The 20,486-nt window shown below is 47.3% G+C and overlaps 6 protein-coding genes across 6 annotated transcripts; 3 read left to right on the top strand and 3 right to left on the bottom strand.

Moving 5' to 3' along the window:
• Nucleotides 1-1,585: 1,585 nt before the first annotated feature.
• CTRU02_206242 (nitrogen assimilation transcription factor nira) lies at nucleotides 1,586-3,101 on the top strand (the record flags this gene model as incomplete). The annotated part of the gene is made up of 4 exons (XM_036728160.1): nucleotides 1,586-1,702; nucleotides 1,792-2,114; nucleotides 2,170-2,511; nucleotides 2,561-3,101. 4 exons carry the CDS (start codon nucleotides 1,586-1,588, stop codon nucleotides 3,099-3,101), a joined length of 1,323 nt encoding a protein of 440 aa, XP_036580274.1.
• A 648-nt stretch (nucleotides 3,102-3,749) lies between these two features.
• On the top strand, nucleotides 3,750-4,907 carry CTRU02_206241 (transposase; the record flags this gene model as incomplete). The annotated part of the gene is made up of 1 exon (XM_036728161.2): nucleotides 3,750-4,907. One exon carries the CDS (start codon nucleotides 3,750-3,752, stop codon nucleotides 4,905-4,907), a length of 1,158 nt encoding a protein of 385 aa, XP_036580275.2.
• Nucleotides 4,908-5,222: 315 nt separating this feature from the next.
• On the bottom strand, nucleotides 5,223-6,743 carry CTRU02_206240 (uncharacterized protein; the record flags this gene model as incomplete). Its single annotated transcript, XM_036728162.1, has 1 exon — nucleotides 5,223-6,743. One exon carries the CDS (start codon nucleotides 6,741-6,743, stop codon nucleotides 5,223-5,225), a length of 1,521 nt encoding a protein of 506 aa, XP_036580276.1.
• Nucleotides 6,744-7,910: 1,167 nt separating this feature from the next.
• CTRU02_206239 (phenylacrylic acid decarboxylase) lies at nucleotides 7,911-8,528 on the top strand (the record flags this gene model as incomplete). The annotated part of the gene is made up of 1 exon (XM_036728163.1): nucleotides 7,911-8,528. The coding sequence occupies one exon, from the start codon at nucleotides 7,911-7,913 to the stop codon at nucleotides 8,526-8,528; it is 618 nt and encodes a 205-aa protein (XP_036580277.1).
• Nucleotides 8,529-11,662: 3,134 nt separating this feature from the next.
• On the bottom strand, nucleotides 11,663-13,113 carry CTRU02_206238 (oxalate formate antiporter; the record flags this gene model as incomplete). Its single annotated transcript, XM_036728164.1, has 4 exons — nucleotides 11,663-12,570; nucleotides 12,623-12,715; nucleotides 12,773-12,997; nucleotides 13,053-13,113. 4 exons carry the CDS (start codon nucleotides 13,111-13,113, stop codon nucleotides 11,663-11,665), a joined length of 1,287 nt encoding a protein of 428 aa, XP_036580278.1.
• Nucleotides 13,114-17,285: 4,172 nt separating this feature from the next.
• CTRU02_206237 (arylesterase monooxygenase) lies at nucleotides 17,286-18,263 on the bottom strand (the record flags this gene model as incomplete). Its single annotated transcript, XM_036728165.1, has 1 exon — nucleotides 17,286-18,263. The coding sequence occupies one exon, from the start codon at nucleotides 18,261-18,263 to the stop codon at nucleotides 17,286-17,288; it is 978 nt and encodes a 325-aa protein (XP_036580279.1).
• Between the last annotated feature and the right edge of the window lie 2,223 nt (nucleotides 18,264-20,486).

Here is a 20,486-nt window from a genome sequence, read left to right as displayed (position 1 = left end):
TACTTGGACGAAACACATCTCTTGGCCTGCTACCTACCGACAAAAAGATCAGACATGCACTAGCTGACCTGTGATATGAGCCGCAAGTTTTAAGAGAATATCACCTCGACAAAAATTGAGGAAACAAAAAAAGAGCGCAGTGGTGTGAAAGGGTGTAGCGCCTCACAAGGGAGGATATGCTAGCGTTTGTGACTATGGCAAGAAATCATAAGACATCTTATTTCATGCCCAATCAGATTCGACCAATCACGGTGCCTGACGTCACTGATCAGGTGACTGTCTGAGACCCGCTGCTCCCTCAACCAACCAGATGCTGCACTGTTGATGTCTGAAGATGGGCATCAAATGCGAGAGAGAGGAAGCACATCAAAGGATAACTTCAACGACCCGCCGTGCCAGGGATAGTTTAATGGCATAGGAAACACCGGTAACATTTTGTTTTTTAAAAAGATCATATTTCAAACCCTCGTTTCGCACTAGCGATCACCAGCTCACAGATCCAAAAGATTTGCTTAGGCAGTTCATGCTTAACGCCACTCAAGAATCTAGACGTCTTCTGCAAGGCCCAGCATGTACTACTCTCTCACCGCTGGGCACCCATTTCGACCAAATTTACCTAAAAACGACCTGAAAGACGACCAAGGTAGAAGAGACGACGAGGGCAACGAGTCCGTCCCTAAGCGTCGGAACGTATCTGTTGCTTGCGAAAGTAAGTTGGAGTCGGGTAATACACCTGTGACAAAACATCTCCTGGCTAACATTTTGTTACAGTCTGCCGAAAGAAGAAAAGCAAGGTTAGTATTTATTTGGAATTATTCAAGTATTTTATATTTTCTTATACCTCGTAAATTATTCCATCCAAGAATCCTAGCTGAGTTGTAATACCTATTCAAGTGTGATGGAAAGAAACCTACCTGCTCCCGATGCTCTGTATTCAATTTGATATGCGAGTATCGCGAAAGGAACCAAGAAGCTCAAAAAAGGAGGCTTGAGGAGGTCTCGAGAGCCCACGATGACATAAAGACTGTCATTGAGCTCATTCGCAACTCAAGCATTGCAGAGGTGGAGACCATCATGCGTCACATAAGAGAGTCGCCAAGCGTAGAGGATGCTATTGAATCAATTCGATATGCGACATTACTCCTTCCTGATAAGACTGGAGGTTCGGGTAAGGTCTCCTAAACTTTCTGCTCAATATTTCGCTAGGTCAGTCGCAGACAGCTAAGCCAAAGGTTCAGCCTCCGATCCGATTTCCTTGACAATTGAGAAGGGCACGGCATACCCGTCAACTTCGAGTTTCTCCCCCAAACTTCTCCCTTCAAGGTCGGTTTATCTTTTTTTAATCTCAATTTCTTTATTCCACTCGAAGAACTATCTAAATCATGGCTCTAGATTCGATAATCCCGACTTCGTGTTTGAACAGCAATATGCTGGGCATGAGCGCCGCTCAACAGCAGAAAACCTCATTGTTGACATACCCTCAATTGCCCTACCAGTATCCAAGTGGATTAGCGCTACCCAGGATGATGGGTATCTCACCCATCTTCTAACTCTCTTTTTTACTTGGGACAACACGGTCTCCCATATGGTTGACCGAGCAGCCTTCATGGAAGATTTGAAATCGATCGACAGAGACATTGCCAATCAACGCCAAAGTTTTTGTACGCCATTTTTGGTCAACGCCATGTTAGCTATGGGATGTGTAAGCAAATTTCCTTTTTTTTTCCTTCTCAAAGATTATTAGTTATTTGAAACTTTGCACCTTTCAGTTAACATCGATGGAACTCGCAGGCACACTCCGTGAACTATCAGTACTCGACAGGCTTAAAAAGCAATGCTGAAGAAGGTCTCCGCTTTTCGAGTGAAGCCCGTCGAATAATCGAGAGCGAATGCCCTGGTCCATCTATACCGCTACTTCAAACGTATTGTTTGTTGTGGTTCTTTGATGGGGTATGTGGTGATGGTACTTTGGCCGTACAGTACTTCAACGATGCCTGCGAAGTTTACAGGCAGCTAATGGGCAACTTCGAGGGATCACTTCACCCAAATCAAAGAGAACAGACAAGACATAGAGCCACTCTGCACGCCCTATGGGGCTTTTGGTGTACTAATGCGTATGGAATTCTATGTCACAGCTTCCTATCCTTTATAGCTCATCAGTTGTCACAGGAAATCATGTCTCGCTTTTGGAGAACCGGCAAAAGACGTGCCGCAACCACGAGAAGGTTATCGTCCCACTTTTCCAGATGACGACAGCCGTTATTGGTTTGCATATCCGGTCTCGTTGAAGCCATTTGACTCGCATCTTGAAGAGCTATTTCTCGCCGAACAAAATCTTTCCAAAATCGTTCACGACCTTTTGGTCACGTGCCAAGAGGTCAAACGAGCAACTTCTCAAATCCACAAGGATGTTTTCGCTGCCAGTTATACACGACTTCTAGACTGGAAAGCACAACTCCCGAACTATCTCAAGGTTGAAGAAAGTGTTCTTCCTTCTGTAATGGTCCTTCAGTTAGTCTCATGTATCATCATGCCTCCGATTTTTCTAATCTTTCAATAGCTCCACCTTTGAGGTCGCGGCGATGATCTTGTTGGAGCCTATGGCCATGGCCAAATTTCCGCCTCTTGAACGGCAGCTAGACCCAGTCGCCCTGAGTGAGGCTCATGCAGCATCGGCTATGGCGATAATTTGGAAATACCGATCAATGTACTCATTGCGTCACGAATACTGGTTCTGCCAAGGCTGCGTAAGTGCTGCAAAAGCTGTGATACAAAAGCTAGTACCCGGCACGCCGTATGTCGATATCTTCGTCAAGGCATGTCAGGCCTTAAGAGAGATCGGCGATAATGTCAACGTTGCCAATCAGTACCTTCGGGTGATTCGGGCTCTTCTCACTGCGCACAAAGTCAAGCTTCCGAAGGCCCTTGTCCAATACCTCACAGGCTTAGAGACTTTGGCGGGTACCGCCTATATTGACAAGGCATACATGTCTGTAGACTCAAAGTCTGTCACGAAAGGATCCTCAAGTCTAGAGAAGGACCTATTTACTGTCTCTGAATTGATCCAGAGTTACGACGATGCAGTGGTTGATGTAGAATAACGCACGTTGGATAACGGTTATATAACGTCGCACACCCACTTCTCGCACACCCCCACATTTCGCACACCCATAAATCGCTCATGTAGAATTTTACCCTCTTCAACATTCTTTAATATCTTCACCACTTTTACAGCGATTATTATAATTCTTTGAATAGTTACTCTTATACGCTTAATGGGCCAGTATACGGAAACAGAAGTCAATCAAGCTCTCAATGCAGTTGCAAGTGGGCAGAGTGTCCGAAAGGCAGCTCATGATGCTGGAATTCCACCATCAACCCTCCAGTCTCGATTAAAGGGTTCACAGGCAAGAAATGTAGCTTTCTCTAGCTTCCAGAAGCTATCTCCAGCACAGGAAAGTCACTTAGCTGAATGGGTGCGTATCCAGGCGGCGTTAGGGCTGCCGCCAACACATCAACAACTCAAGGAATTTGCCCAGCGAATCCTAGACATCAGAGGCACTACCCAGCCACTTGGGAGAAACTGGATTCAGTTCTTTATTAAGAGAAATCCATCAATCAAGGTTCATAGAGCTAGAGCCATCGATTCTAAGCGTGTCAATGGGGCCTCAACTAATGTAATCAGGCAATGGTTTCAACAACTCGCCCTTCCAGAGATCAAGGCGATCAAACCACATCATCGCTATAACATGGATGAAACTGGTATCCTAGAAGGCAGAGGATCAAATGGCTTAGTACTGGGATCATCAGAAAGCTCATCAATGCGAAAAAAACAGCCTGGGTCTCGGGCTTGGACAACTATGCTTGAGTGTGTCTCTGCAACTGGTCAGGCGCTTCCTCCACTTGTTATTTATCGAGGGAAATCGGTTCAACAACAATGGTTTCCTCTTGATATCCATAAACGTGATATTTACAGTGGTTGGAAGTTCACAGCAACTGAGAATGGCTGGACTTCAGACTCTACAGCTGTGGAATGGCTTGAGAACATCTTTATCCCTCTGACTAAGCCTGATCATCCCTCTGAGCAGAGACTATTGATCCTAGACGGTCATGGCAGTCATGAAACAACAGAATTTATGTATCTCTGTTATAAACACAAGATATATCTCCTTTTCCTACCGCCACATACATCCCACGTTCTCCAACCTCTAGACCAAGCAGTCTTTGGGCCTCTCAAGGCGACCTATCGAAAAGAGCTTGGATACCTCATTCAACACAACGATTCTACAGTTGTAGGCAAACGGAACTTTCTTACCTGCTATGGAAAAGCACGCCAGATGGCATTTTCAAGCAAGAATATCAGAAGCGGCTGGAAAGCAACAGGACTATGGCCCATTTCGATAGCTCGACCGCTCATGAGCCCTCTACTGCTTGAGAATGCTTCCAAGCCCTCAAAGCCAGGCTATTCTACGCCTATGAGGGCCTCTGATGGTGGAAAAGACGAAAACTGGGCATCTGCTACATCCATAGTAGCCTGGTCAACGCCCAAGAAGACAGTTGATCTATATGATCAACTTAGCTTATTCAGCAAGTTGGATAAAGATCAGCAAACGCAGCGACTGTTGTTTCGGAAGGTTCAAAAGGGATTTGATGAAAAGGACTATCAATTGGCTACAGCAGAGAAGAAGATTGCAATGTTGGAAGCAGAAGTTGAGGCTGGAATGGTACGGAAGCGGCGTAAGGTCCAAATGAGCCCAAATTCGAAGTTTGCCAACATTGAGGCAATTCACAAAGCCCAAATTGAGGCTGGCGAAATTGAGGATAGCTCAGATGAATCTAGCGAGCCTGAATTACCTATTAAAACTGGCGATAGTATCACAGTTGCAGGAGACGAATCAGACTTATAGTTATGAAGTTGATGAATACCTCATGATGACCCAATTTATGGGTGTGCGAAATGTGGGGGTGTGCGAGAAGTGGGTGTGCGACGTTAGTTACTTTCGTACATTGAGAGGATGTGACAGGATTGACTGCTAGTGCGCTTGATATTCCAATTGAGTACTACGCGTTCTACAGAAAATCCGTCGCTCTTATCTTCGATTTTGTTAGCAAGGCTGAACACAATGTGCAGTTAGGAATGGTTAGGAATGGCTTTGGACATTGCTTTTGGCTCAAGCGGTAGGAATATTCGTGATTAATTAGTACTATCGTCGATAGCTAAATTAAAACCCATACTCAGCCCACTGACTATCCACCTTGTCCTGAAGTGCCTGTGGGTATGAACCACGGAAAGAACCATGCTTCCATTCTATTCTGGAGTCGGTAAACTCCATAGGGAACATGCAGCACCGTACAACCTTGACATGGTTCTTATTCTCCTTAAGTCCATGACTGACATAAGGGATGAGGGGAATGTTTGCGTAATCATCAAAGAAGAACTCGTTCACGCCTGGCTGGCACCTGGTTGCTTCTGCCCAGATAACATCATTTAGGTTAGTCGGATCGATGTCCTCTCCAACCAAGTAGATCTTGGGGATATAAAATCCAGGCTTTGATGCAAAGACTGTCCGGCCGACCTTTTCACAGAAGTCCTTCATATTGGTGTTGAGGGCTTGCAGCTTTGCCCAGTTGACCTGCAATACGAACCAGAGACAATGAGACTCAAACGGACTCCAAACCATTTCAATAGGTAGTCCAGCCGCTTCACAGATGTTGAGCACCTCCGCCGTCTGTGTGAGAGCCCACACAGTCTCACTTTCCTCTGTTGCCCTTCCAGCAACGCAGATTGATAGAATCGGGTCTTTTTGGTAGGTGATGGCGTTGATCTTGAAAACTGGGGCTGGTTTACCCGCACCGGGGAACACGTGGCCGTGATATTCGACAAAAGGTCCTTCGTTGGCAGTTTCGGTACTGGAAACGACACCTTCGAGTACAATTTCCGCGCCACGAGGCACTCGAATATCGTTGGTTTCACATTTGACTACTTCCACGGGTTCACCGAGCAAACCACCCACGAATCCGCTTTCGTTGACGCCCTTGGGAATAGGCATACCGCCGACCATGATAGCCGCGGGGGGTACACCAAAGCAAAGTGCAAAAGGCATGTCCTCGCCCCGGTCCTGCCACATCTTCCTGATAACCCCAATGTCTTGAGCCGACATCGTAGGCCCAACCAAGGAGCGTTTGCCATTAACCATGCCGCGGGTAATCGACCAGTTAACCCATGAGCCATCGGGGCTTTGTACGATGTACATGCCGAAAGTCTGGAGGTACTTTCCGCCGTCATCTTGGTGGAAGAGAGGAACTGGAAGAGTCTCCAGATCAATTTCATCCCCAAATAACTTGAAGTCTTTGACGGGGCCCGATTCAAATTCTTTTGGTGGAATAGGATCAAGCTTTTTAGCGTGGTTGATGGCATGGACAATATCCCGGCCGCTAGCTGTAGAAGGCAATCCCAGAGACTTGGCGATGCGGATGAACCGCTTTCCAGGGAGGCTGCTGGCTCCTACAGGAGCTCCCAAGACACGGAAAAGCCCATTTTCATTGCGTCCCTTGACGTTTTCAAACAAGGGAGCTTTGTCCTCGGTCTCGTATACCTTTCGGACTATAGCAGCCAGCTCAAGGTGAGGGTCGACCTCCTTGGAAATCGACACAAGGTCACCCTCCTCCGCTAGCTCCTGAACATACTGGCGGAAGCTAGCAGCAGCGTGCTTGTTGCTCTGCGGAGCTGTATGTTCAGGCATTGTGTAATGTTGAATCGAAGGTTGGTGAAATCTTTCAAGGAGGTCTCGTTGGTAAGGTACAACACGATTATTTTGTGTGTGATAAAGCTAGTTCAGAATATTGAGTGAATCCTACTGCCATGAGCAGAAACCTGGCAAACAGTTATAGGTCAGAGCGGCCTTCGAGAAGGAGACCATTCCATTCGTAGTCGGCAGCCACTGTGGCTTCTAGCACCCTCCGAAGCCCACCTGAACGCTTGTGATGTCTGAGGGGCTTGTTTGTCTGGTCAGCCGAAAGAAGCCTAGGACATAGCCTTCTTTACTGAGGCCCCTCCTCGTTTGTGCTCAAGAGAGGGGCATTATGGGTCCTTGGAAGTGGTGTCATGACTATCAAATTTTATCAAGACTGAGTGATGGTTCTTTGGGCCATGAGCGAATTAGCAAGATCTTAAGATCTTGATGCACAGTTATGTTACAAGCCGGCCCGAGACTGGATCTACGGAGAATATGCCCATGGGGACTTTCGGCGTTTTCCGTATCCATATGACAAATCGCCCACTTATGACGCGGCAAGCTCCTTTGAAACTCGGGACAGCTCCCGTAGTCTTCATCGGGAGGCCATCCGTAGGGAAAAAGCACTGGGACCCAGCACCGCTGGATGGGGAACACGTCCATCAACTTACGTTATAGTTGATCGAAAAGGGAAAAGGCTCAAACAAAGCTTTTATATCCGCGAGTATTCCCAAAATTCCCCACCGAGGAAACTAAATATCGACCTCATGTATAACGTTATTATTGCCACGAACATTCCCGGTCTTGGCGGGGCGACCGGTGGTCTTAGTTAACCGCTATTACGTGCTGAGTCGTTGTTGGCTTCTGACAGGGTGGAATCTGCAGCATTACCGCGCATGTTCCAGCTCCATGGACCAGGGTTTTCAGCTGGATGGATCTGCGTCTCCTTGTGTACTTAGTCGAGGTTTGGTAAGAGCTGCAGCTTGCTTGCTCAGTCTTGACCCTCAACCTACACCAACATACCATTATCTCTTTCCTCAAGTCGATGGCCAGCCCTCTTCTGCTCAACTACAAGAGCCGTTAGTTCTCCGCCCATGCATGCATGTTTATTGCTCCTTTGTAAGCCTTCATTAAACAATCATCATCTATCATAGTTTATACTTTTGGGCCTGCACAATGACCACCGAAAACAATCACAATGGCGGAAACACTCATACACCAAGACGCAAGAGAATGATTGTAGCCCTGACTGGGGCTACCGGCTCAATTCTCGGCATCAAGACCTTAATTGCCCTCCGCCGCCTCAACATCGAAACACACGTCATCATCAGCAAATGGGCAGAGAGCACCCTTAAATATGAAACAAATTATACTGTCGCCAACGTGCGTGCACTAGCAGACCATGTCTACAGCAACCACGATATGGCTGCGCCAATCGCAAGCGGATCTTTTCGTGTGGACGGAATGATCGTCGTCCCATGCAGCATGAAGACCCTTGCTGCCATCAATACAGGGCTCTGCGATACTCTTATCGCCCGAGCCGCAGATGTCATCATTAAGGAGCGCCGCAAACTCGTTCTTGCAGCACGTGAGTGCCCTTTAAGCGGGATCCACCTCCAAAACATGCTCTCCCTCACGCAGAATGGGGTCATAATTTTCCCGCCGGTCCCGGCTTTCTACCAAAGACCGGCAACCATAGACGACATTGTGGACCATAGTGTAGGGAGAATGCTGGACTTATTCGACTTGGATACTCAGGACTTTGACCGTTGGGACGGGTTTCAGAAAGATTAGCGCAATAGAATATTCCTCTTTTGTTTGTTGTATTCTTTGTTTTTTGCATCGTTACTTATATGGCTTGCTACGTCTGACCATGGCTTTTCGTTACTCTCCGAGTCATAGCAACACCAACGACTGACCACCACAGTGCCCGGTTGCCTTATTAACCCGTTCTTTTCCCAACTACCTACCCTGAGGTAGAATGTGGTTCAACCCATGTGTCCACGTTGACCCATCAACCATCACATGGGCGGAACTGGGGATTCAACAGCATCAGTATCGCAACAGCTGACCACCACTCTTAGAGAGGTAGTTCCAACTTCGTTTACACTGGCATCGATTGTATGCAACTCGACGAGCTCATGTTGCAAGATTCGAACTATCTATGAGAGGACGTTTGATGCCCAGCCAGTGCTGACAAATGCAGAGCACAACTATGATACAAGGATGAATGATGCGTTACCATATTACACACGCCCAATGCTGGTATATCATGTTGCCCCACGTAGATTGTTTGCTTATTTTTTAGTTCTACGTCTCGCTAGAGGCTGAAAAGATAGATGAACTCATGTCAAAGCTAGGCAACGAAGCCAAATCCCCTTCGTACCGGGGACACACGTGCCATTTCGAAAAATTGAGTACACTTCTTGAAGAATTTACATCATTCGAGAACACAGTGATAAGCCTACGATAATCCGTTGAGCGGGATCCAACTAAGAAACCCAGTCTTTTAGCCTAGCTAGGTACGCTCCTTCAAATCAAGAGAATAAGTTTGTGGTATCCAAGCCTTTCGCTTGCCTCAGACGAACAGGACATCGTAAACATACATGTTTGACAGAAACCTGCTGGAATGCGCCGCAAGTTAATCTAGGTCAGGAATTGGTAGGTCATATTTATTGTTACTATCCGCGCGAGTTCTGCACACATATGCTGAATACCAACCTCGGCGTAAAATACGATTCACATTTATGCTTCTACGCCTCCGAGAGCAAAACAGTTTATATTGATTGCCAGATGTATAGTTAGCACATAAATTTACAATTTATGGTAGGTGTTGCGACAGTTAGAATAAGGATTGAAGTGGCAGTCTGGGGGAAGTATCTCCCCTTACCAGTTCAATCTTACACTTCTTCATTTCTTATATCCAATTAGCTCCTGTTACCACCAAAATTCTTTGATTTCAAACCTTCTTCCATTCTTACGGGCATTTTTAATACAAACAATCGAACAAGGCTGGTACATCGACAACCATCAGTATCTGGGGGGTAAACTAATCTAACCTTTATGCGCAACCATCCAAAACCACCGGGGGATTGAGATGAATCGAATGCCCAGGTGGCGAGCATTGTGATGTGATGATTTGCACTTTTTTCAACTGGGGAAATGCCGGTAGAAAGTGTCGATAGTGAAGTTCAGCTAATAGTGAATTTTATCACGCATCCTGTTGCAACGTGTGCCAAGGAAACCGATGACAGCTTCGTAAAGACTGCACTGTACTTGTACAACTCTACTTTACTTAATAGCTGGTCCACGAGTCACATATTCATTTGCACAATAGTGGACTCACGCTCTCGGCCTCAACAAACGCATTCACAGACCACACCTCGCCTACTTCAAGCATAAGGTGAACATGAGGTGACTTGTTTGAATAATCATATCAAATCTGAGACCATAGCCCCAAGGGCCTCTGTTTGAATAGATGGCAAATCACATAGCCCTGGGTCTCGAGAATCTCTTAGTTACTCCAGTGGCGTATCGCTCTATTCAAAGTGTAATTCAGAGATGATACGTTCGCTACACCTGAAGTCGATTTGGATCCTATTAGTTGCTGAGGTTCGCTCCTTCCTTACAGATATCATTTCATGAATGCTCTCAGAGACTGATTTAACACGATTGTCACCTTACTTCGGGGGGTTGTAGAACTTGCCCCCGAGTACTTCCAGTATGGCATCTTCATGAAAGTTTCAGGAGTTCACTGAGGCAGCGGCATCTGAATCGCCAACATCTTGAAACTTGAAATCGTTAGTTTATCTTTCCGGATAAATCATTTCTACGACGTCTAAATACAAGGTATTTGATGTAGCACCAGTGATTAAACGAAAAAAATGCAGGTGTAGATTTCCGGGTACGGCTGTTTTATGGCGCAATTCAGACAGTGCAAATACTAGCATCAGCTTCATTTGGCAAAATTGATTGTATTCATGTTCCTTATTATCTATATAACATGAAAGATGTTTATTTCACCGAGTCATCACCTTTGTCATCTCATCCTAAGTAAGAAGGTATACAGTAACTAAACTGTGACGGACTGCGGTGTTTGATGAAGTGAACTTATTCGTTCTGTCATAAAGATTCCCACTGTTTACTCTCCGGGAAACTAATTTAGAAACATTTCTCGTCTTCTATGCGCTTCATTAAGCACTCTTGCTCTGCAGTTGTAACTCAAATGTCAAACACTGACCTCCGAATATCCACAAGAAGTATTTGAACAAGCCGGGTTAACTTACGACATTTTCCGTATTTTGGGATCAGTATGATAGTTTTAAAGAAAATCCCGCATAAATCATCGCATTCGTACCAGCATGGCCAGGGGACATAATCCGGCTTGTGTTTGTGTCTGTTTGCTTCTGCCATTGACGCCAGCATGGCATTAACGATAATGAGTATTATCAATTCTACCCGCATTTTGGACGCAAGACGAGTTTGCAGTCCAGTTGTTTGAGGTCTGATGTGAGATAGTGTATTGTCGCTGTCAGGTGGTTGAATGGCATAAGTGATGAAAGAGAAAGGAACAGCTTAGTGTGAAAATCTGGTCTCAAGCCTAGCTTTATGTTGCATTAAACCTGTCACACCAAGCCCTGGTCAACGTGTTTCCTCACTAGCACCTACCAGATCAAAAGGCCATGTTCGTTTGGACTACTTATAACCCGTCATTAGATTTGTTTTGCGTTCTGACCTTGATGACCGCCCATTACTCAGAGCATTATTTCCAAGAGAATCGTAGAGTAACTTTCACAGGCCCGCAGTTTCTGAGCTTCTGCCATCGACGCAGCTAAGGATATATGAGTCCAGGCTTGCGCAAGGTTTAAGGTATTTATGGTTAATCGGATTGCATGAACAAATTCAATCTCTATCATCAAGCCATTATATCAGTATATTACTGATAATCCCCAGCCACCACCGACACCTCTTGCTGCGGTGAAGGCCAAAAGAGCCAATACGTACAAGCCACCAGCAAAGAGAATTATGCCGTAGTAAGCACCACCGCAAAACTGCAGAATAGCTCCAGCTAATGGCACACCAGCCAATGCGGCGATGCTGGAGATCGAGAAAGCGGTTCCGCTTCTCTTGCCTAAGTCCTCTGTTTTACACACCCGGCCGATACAAACTGGCGTTAGACTGATTGCGGCGCCCGACCAAAATCCGAAGAGAACGGCAAAGGCAGTGGTTGCTGCCTCACCGCCTTGGGCAGTCAACCATAAAGCGAAAATGAAAGTGGAACAGACAAGAGCCGTAAAGCACATAACGTTGAATGGACCAAAGCGGTCGGCAACGTAACCTGGAAGGGCACGGCCAGGGATAGCGCCGGTGTTGAGAAGGGCGTTGAGAAGCAGTGACTTCTGCAGTCCAATGCCACCGTGGATGGCGTAGGAGCAGATATAGGTGTATGGGATGAAGACGGCGAACTCAATGAGAAAAACAGCCAGAGTTGTTAAGGCGAACTTGGCGTCTTTCAACGCCTTGATGTCTATGGCCGCACCCGCTTGCTTATTGTGAGGTAGCCTCTTCTTAAGAAGCAGGCATGCTAGGATCGACATTACCACGCAAATGAAGCCGACTATCCGAATAGCCCATGGAAATCCCTTTCGAGGAGCCACGTAGAGGATGATGAGAGGGAACACCACGCCACCAACACCCCCAGCAGTACAAGCGATGCCAGTTGCAAGTGCGCGTCGCTTGGAGAACCAGTGACCAATGGAAGCAATGCTTGGGTTGAAAAGGAGAGAAGCGGATATACCGCCAAGCACACCAAAAGTGAGCAGGAACTGATAAAACTCTGTTCTTGGTTAGACTGGCGAAATAGGAGAGGATTGTATGAGGCATGATACCTTTGCAGACACTCAGCAGCATGACAGATGCCACGATACCAATGCATCCGGGTACCACAAGAAACTTTGCATCATGGGCATCAAAAATTGGACCTAGTTAGGTTAGCAGGTCCAGCCCTAGGCATTGGGTAGTTTCCTGTGATAACCCACCAACTTGAGCGCCGCAAAAATATAGAAAAAACGCATATGTACTGAAAATCCAGCCAATCGTCGACTCTGACAGTCCGTGGAGCTCGTACTCTACTACCCAAGCTTGGAGGACAGCCAAGGTGTTGAGAAGACCCATGGATGGTATCATGGCACACCAAGCCCCAGCCACAACTAACCATGCATCTTTGCCGCCTTCAGGGTATGAGAGCTCGTCCAATTCCAACTCTACCAGCCAAAGGGTTAGCTTCCTCAAACGTAAGGTTTCAATTCAAGAACTTACCATGTGTAGTGGACCGCGCCTCTTCCTCCACATTCGAGTTCGGACGTTCGTTCACAAGCATGTTGGTTGAGCCTTGTAGTTGCGCTAGTAATTCAGGCTCTTCTCTTTCCTGAGGCAGGCGCTGGCTAAATTTTATACAGATGATCCCCCAGGCTAATACTTACACCAACCTAAGGCTCATACTATTTTTTCGGGTATTTCTCAGCAAGTGGTGCCTGTCTATACAGCTCTCGTCCAATCACGCATCCGAACTTGACCCGATCTCAACCACTTCCCGTCGGTTTGTAGTTGGTAGCATAAGTAAGATATCGAGGTGGTGTAGCTGTGGGCCCAGCGAAGCCGGGAAAACGCAAGCCGTATGGCGTGGTCTCCACTGCTCGTTTCCTTTTGTAGTGCTTATAAATACGAACGCTAGTCTGAGGTTGTTTTGGGCGTAGTTGACAGGTGCAATCTCTTCACCGCGGCGATTATTGCTTCAATGGAAACGGACCAGCCGTATGGGAGCCATGCAAGGACCAATTGTGTCTTGCACTCTTTATTGTGAGTCATCGGTGGATTGAATGACGATGTTCATATCATATCCAAGCCTCTTGATTGATAGTCATGGCTGTCAATCTCTCCTGCACACTTCTGTAGGGTTTATTCGGTACGGAGTAATTCCGGGAGAATGCGACCGAGAGGCCGAAGCCGATCTTTATGCTTAATGGCTTTCAGGTGGGACTAGCAATTGTCTGGTTGAATCTGCAAGTCGCCTCCCGCGTACTAAGCCGGAATGACGTGGTTGACTTGCCCGAGCTAACAGAGGTTGATAACGCCCAAGCAAAACTCATCCCCCGCCGTTCCTCGTGAATGAATGGCAAAATGGACAGCCTAATCTCCAAGTATCAGTGTACAGACTGTACGCCATGGGTACATCACTATTCTAGTATCAACTTCCTCAAACATTGCTAAACTGCCATTCATATCTCCAAGGCTCTCACAATAGTCTATGCAGCATCATGTATGGCAAGGCTTCAGTGGAGTCATGATGTAGGGCTGGGCCGTTGCCTCAACCTCTCCACCCTTGAATAACGTTACTCCTTAGGAAGTCCACAAATACGTATGTCAGCCAGCAGCTTTGTTTACATAAAAAAAAAAAAGTCTCCTTCCGCAAGTATGTAAAATAAAATAATTATGAACTATGAATGGTCCACAAGTTACGGAGCCAACATGTCATTTCTTACCAGTTACCCCATGGGATCGGGGAGTTCCCAGAACATTCCAGTCGCTCGCGCCGACCATGGAATATACAAATAAATTGGGTTATAGCGCGCATCCTCCAAATACTTACAGGAATAGGATTCGTGCTTTGATATTATTTATACAATCAGGGATTTATCAACTAAAGCTATTCAGCTGGCTTCGATTTGATATTGAAGAAGAGGGCCCCCTGCCAATCACTGTCTTTGATATTGGATACTGTTTATTTTCAGAGAACGGAATCCTGGGAGTTCGGTCTATGTTATAGCAAATTAGATCAATCACAGACTTCGGCCCCGAAAGTCGGTGGGCTGTGTTCGGCTTCGGCCAATGTTTAATGTTGACGCTAGCACACCCCGAGAACCCATTGCCGAAACTTTCAAGAACTGGTGGTCTAGGAAAACTGTTGCCCCTTATTGAGTAATGCCAGCACTGCATTGCAAGGGTATGCTTGCCGATATAACCGCAATTCGTCTACAAAAGCGGTTGCATGCAGCAATCCCGGATTACCGATTTGAAGCGCTTGTCCTCTGGTCATGCTCGACGATGAGCGTTCCACGAGTAAGTTGGGTTGATCAATGCACCTTCATTCCCTTCTGGGTCATCCAAAACAACTTGAAGACAATGCAATGCGAATAATATCAAAGACGTCGAATAAAGCTGGAAGCTGAGAAAGTTGAAATCACATGTGTGTTGTTTCGAGAACCCAATCTCACCTTTGCAACCCTCCAAAGCTACAACAGTATTTTTATAGTTAGCTGTTACTTCTCATGTCGATGGCGTATGTTCAGAGCTCAGGTAAGGTATCTTATCACTCAAGAATTTACTTTGTAATCTCAAGGTCAACTGATGCCCTCAACAGCGAGACGTAGGAGGGCTGTGATCCGTGTGTACTTTTACTTCTAGCTTCTGTTATGTCTCTATTATCAGCAGCTTGCACCCCATGTGGTCTCACCTTGTGTGTCCGGTTTCTACCTCACTAATACTATTTCTCGGCGCATGAACCGAAATACCACAGCCGAGAGCTTAAAGATCAGAGTTCGAACGTACATATATTGATGAGTAGCCCGCAACCTTAACAGGTTCTATTCTGGTAAGTGGGATGGCTCGTGGAGATGGCTACTGATAACAATAATCCTCAACCCTTACAGCATCTTTCGTACATCAGGGTTGGTATAGACTGCATGAGCTCAGACTTTACATTAACTTTGATACCATTGAAATCTTGAAAAGCTACGTAGGACAGCGAGGGCATCATGGAGTCTCATCATGTCCCATTGTAGAGGTCAAATCCCGAGTGTACGCTTTACCGTCATAAGTGTCTTGAGGTTTTCACATCCAAGACATTTACGCTATCATCCCGGTTGGCATCATAAAATGCACGGCGTTTCCATCCCCATTGGCAAATTTCCCGCGCTATCATACATACATCTTCGTTAATATACCACACGTCGCTCCGCGAACACACAATCGTTACCGTCTTCACGGCCAACAAAACAAATATATGGCAAATCATTTTCTATTATAATGGAACGTTTTGCAGTTAGAGGCAGAGCCTTCAAAGGTCTTCCCCCACACAAGGCTAGCGGCGAACCCCAGTTGTCAGACGGGCGTGAGGCAGAGAAGAACTACTTTGCTGTTAATCTGGACAAGTTTGATAAGCATGACAAGTACCCAGAGGACGGCTGCTTTCCCTCAGTTGCCCCCAGCACCAGAAAGATTAGATTCATCATTTCACTCGTTGTGAGCTTGGCGACAGGTTACATTGCTGCAGAAGTAGGCAGTTTGTATTTGATATATACCTGGGAATGGAGTCCTTCAGAAGATGAATATACCCTTCAGTTTTCGGGCAATCAGATATGGTGTCTTTTGGGAATTTGGCTTGTGGTGAGCCTGGTGACATATAGATTTTTTTCACCTGTTATGCACCCTAGGCTGCATCCAACGAAGGTGCATCATGTCTGAGTCTTTGTACGTTAAGGAGATGTTCAATTTCTCGGAAGCGTAACTGTTACATGTTCGCATTAATTCGCCGTCAGTACAGTGCTGTTATATTTGCGTAACTGAGAATGATGGCGACCTAGTAGACATATGAGCTATCTCACTACTACGACGCAAGCGATAATTCTATTGCCCTTCTCATGCTTCGAAGTAATGGCACCCTTCTGAGTATCAGAAGGAACAGCATATGTAATTCGAAAAAAACAGCTGAATTGGCAACATCACAGCTCTCTAACTTTTCCAATTTCCTAGCATACCTAAGTCGGCCTACGGTTCTCAGACACCCTCTTTCTATCATGTCAAGCTTAAGGGTATGCCACCCTGTGGGCTATTGCATGCACGCACCAAGATGCCACAACAAACCAGCATGACCAGTGGAATGTGGTGGGATGATTTTGGGAGAACTGCTGCTTCAGCTTCAGTAGGAAAATGAACGTGATGCTAAAACTCGGCAAGTCAACTCTAGTTTCTACCTTTTCCTTGCATTTATTCGAGCCTTTCCAAGCGTCATCTCATCCAACATCAACAGTAGTTGCATTAAACTAAGTATGTCGACTACAAATTCAAGAAGTAGATACCGTAATCCACGAAGGAATTGAACTCGTACGCTTCTGTTTCTGGAACGCAGCCAGTGTGGATATCCGTCGAATACTTCCTGATGGACAGAGAACCTCGCTCCATCTAGCGGTACTGTACTATCATAGTTATTCTATCAACAGGTCTGCCTTCTGCACTTGCCAAGCGTCTCTACCCCCGCAGCCCTTCATCAATTTGTTAAGCGCTGTTACATGAGCTTTCTTCGAAACTGCGACTTTGACGGTCTACATGGGCAGTTTAGAGAACGTATGAGATATGCTTTTCCTAGTGCAGTCGTGATGATCAGCTACTCAAACCACATACATGGTCGCATTAAGCCCTTAGACATATCCCCTATCGAATTCCTCGGTCTCCCTGCGAGATTCTTCTTAAGCCTCAATCCTAATAAAACCCCCCTCATAGCCTTCTCATAGCCTCACTTCTAGCCTCTAGAGCCTTGTTAACCCACCGAATCGTCGGCGCGCTCTCAAACCCATGCGGCAGGCCTGGCCACATGTGAAACTCAACCTCCACATCCGCCTTGCTCAACTTCAACACATACTCAACACACTCGTCCCGGAACAAATCCAAGCTGCCAACGTCAACGTACGTAGGTGGCAAGCCCCTCAGGTCCTCCACCGTTGCTCTGCCAGGAGCCGCATACAACGACACATCCGCATCAGGATCACCCGCCTTGCTCCCGAGCACAGCATCCCACGCGATGCGGTTGTCGTTCGTCTTCCACGTGAGAAACTTGTATATGCCGGACGTCTCTTCGACTTTGGTGCGGTCGTCGAGCATGGGGTATACCAGCACCTGCTTCCTCAACGGCGGGTCGAGCTTCCTGTCGCGCGCAATGAGAGTTGCGCCGGCCGCGATGCCTCCGCCCGCGGAATCGCCCATCATGACGATCTTGGTGGGGTCAACGTTCCACTCCGCCGCGTGCTCTGAGAGATGTTTCAACCCAAAGTACACATCCTCGGCGCCCAATCCGTCCGGAAACTCTGGCGCGAGGCGGTAGTCCACTGCAAAGAACGGCAGCCCGATCTGGTCAACAAACCGCTTGATTTGCGGGGCAAAAATGTCGACATCGCATGTGATGAAACCGCCGCCGTGCACGTAGACGATCGCCGCCTGCGGACCCGTGGCCTCGATCATCTCCTTCGTCGCATACCGAAAGACGTTGACCTCCTGCCCGTCGTGACTTTTGAACGGGATCTTGGTCTCGAGGACGTGTTCGGGGGTGGGCTGCGCGCGGAGGACGGTCCGCATCATCGGCTCAGACCAGGCGCGGAGTTCCCAGACGTCCTTGAATGGCGCCGGGCCCTCTCCTCCATCTCTGGCGGAGATGACAGCCAGGTATTCCGGGTCGTAGCGTAGTTCGTTGGCGGCCATGGTTTCCAGACTTTTTCTCCTTCTACAAGTCTTGACTGATGCAGCGAAGATGTGTTGTCGTAAAACGGGCGTCGATAGTTAGGTAGATGCGGTCGTATGAGTCGTGGCCTTTTATGAGCAATACATCCGCCTGTGCCATGGGTTCTGGGCGAGCTGCCCGTAATCCCGAAATTTGGCGCCAACGAGCGCATCCTCCTCCACTTCAACTGCAGTGATTACACAACCCGCTGCCTTTCAATCGCAGCATCGCCATCGTACCGCCGGCAGCGGTCGCTTCCCGATTAAAGTAACGCTTTGTCAGCCACTTGTATCCTTCCAAGGAAGAAACTCATGATACTAGGACAGAATACGTGGTAGGTGCCTCGTTGACAGGGGCCTATTGCCGATTGACACCAGACACGGTGGGACGCCCCTTGTTCTGTGTATCATTGGTTTATAATCGCGGATGGCGACCACGGACGAACGCCTCGTCGGTCTTTTATCGCGATAAAGATTTCAAGGGTCTGAGGAGGATCCCTCGCTTGTTCCGCGGAAAATTTACATCGTATCTTCAACAATCCCATGCAAACGCAGTTTAGAAGTGGGGTTGAAGTGCGATGAAGTAGCGAGGCTGAAGTCCTTCAGTATGGTTAATTACTGGCAACAAAGGGAAATCTAGGATTCGCTTTCCAGAAAATATTGTAGATAACCAATATTCAAAGAGTCCCTTTCCACTGTCAAGAGCGTGGAGGACCCGACTGGCTGCCAGATGAGTGATCGTGAGGCTTCCTGGAGGGACACCGACCGATGATCACCATTCTTCATACCCATCAAGCACTCGCTTGTATGCAAGATATTGATTGACCTGTCCAATCTGTTTCGCAGTGCCAAATCTCCAGCGTCATAACCCAACCTGCACTGCCCTAGAGCGAAACTGAGAGTCACCGTATCAGTTTACAAACACCAAAATACGCTTGTAAAGCGAGTCGAGGGCGGAGCGTTGCATGACCCAGCTCGCTCAACAAATGACATATGTATGTATGTCATCAGAGCCGCCGACTAGGCGGAATGACCATACAACTTGTATAGCGCAAAAAAAAAGAAAAAGCTGTTGAGATTGTGATTCCTGAAACGTCCGGGGTCCAGAGTACGGCCCTTTCTCCACGATCGCAAGTTTCGATACGGGGCAGAAATCGACAACCCCCGACTGCATCGACGCAACTGCAGCCAGTAACAGTTCGTTCGGCGGTTTGTCCGTCAGTGCGAGCTATCTGCACTTGCAGGATAGCTCTGGCGGCGACGAAGACGACGAAAGCAGATTGCGCTAACGGCCAGAGGGAACCACTACGCGCCCAGAGGGTAATCCGGGGAAATATAATAATCTCATCTTGAAGTCATGGTGGTTAAAATCAGAAAATCCTACAAACCCACCGATCCACAAAGCGCGTATCTCGGCATCGTGTATGATCGGCAATCTTCATCTTGGAGTAACCTTAACCCCCATATTGCCACGCGAGAAAGGGGAAATGAGATCGTGCAGTCAGATGCACTATCACGAAATGCTTCTCTCGCGGTGACGATTAGCTGCAGGATGGGGGAAGGAGGGAAAGAAAGATATGTATAACCTCCGGCCGTCAAGAGGTGGAAATGATAAGTAATAGGTTGCACGCATGCTTGGAAGCCTCCCTCAACCGTCGTCGATCGGCGACGGGGGCTTTCGTCCGAGTGATGCAGGGTTGATGGGAAACTGATAGCGAGATTTTGTCATGCTCGATCTAGGAGCCGGCAGACAGTTGCGATCCAGCACGTTGGAGACGGGGTTCCTAATGCTCCGATGGTACGTCAACTGGTTCGATCTGTCCAACAAAGGAACCAGCTCGTGGAGCCAGGGGGTGAAAGAGGGGGAGGGGGGCTATGTACACCACACACAGGTAGTAGGCGATGCAGACTCCCCCAGGGTGCCTCAGTAGATCGCGAAATTCGGCACCGTCCGATCGACGAACACGTCCAGTTAATCCGAAACCAGGATTCTAGAGCTTGCCAAACGCCCCGACCACGAGCTTTTCGCGTCATACCTGCCTGCCATTCTATAATTCCCGGCCCCAATACCTCCGGATTATGCAGTGAGCCTGTAGTGAACAACATGTGTGTATGTGTGTGCGTGTAACTGGGAATACGAAGTTTACGAAAAGCGTTTATTTACGAACGGCGGTAACATCTAATTTTAAGGATTTTTTTTTTTTG

Source organism: Colletotrichum truncatum (assembly GCF_014235925.2).
Source record: "Colletotrichum truncatum strain CMES1059 chromosome Unknown Contig_0003, whole genome shotgun sequence".
Taxonomy (NCBI): domain Eukaryota; kingdom Fungi; phylum Ascomycota; class Sordariomycetes; order Glomerellales; family Glomerellaceae; genus Colletotrichum; species Colletotrichum truncatum.
The sequence above is the reverse complement of the archived record's forward strand: the minus strand, read 5'-3'. Positions and strand labels throughout refer to the sequence as shown.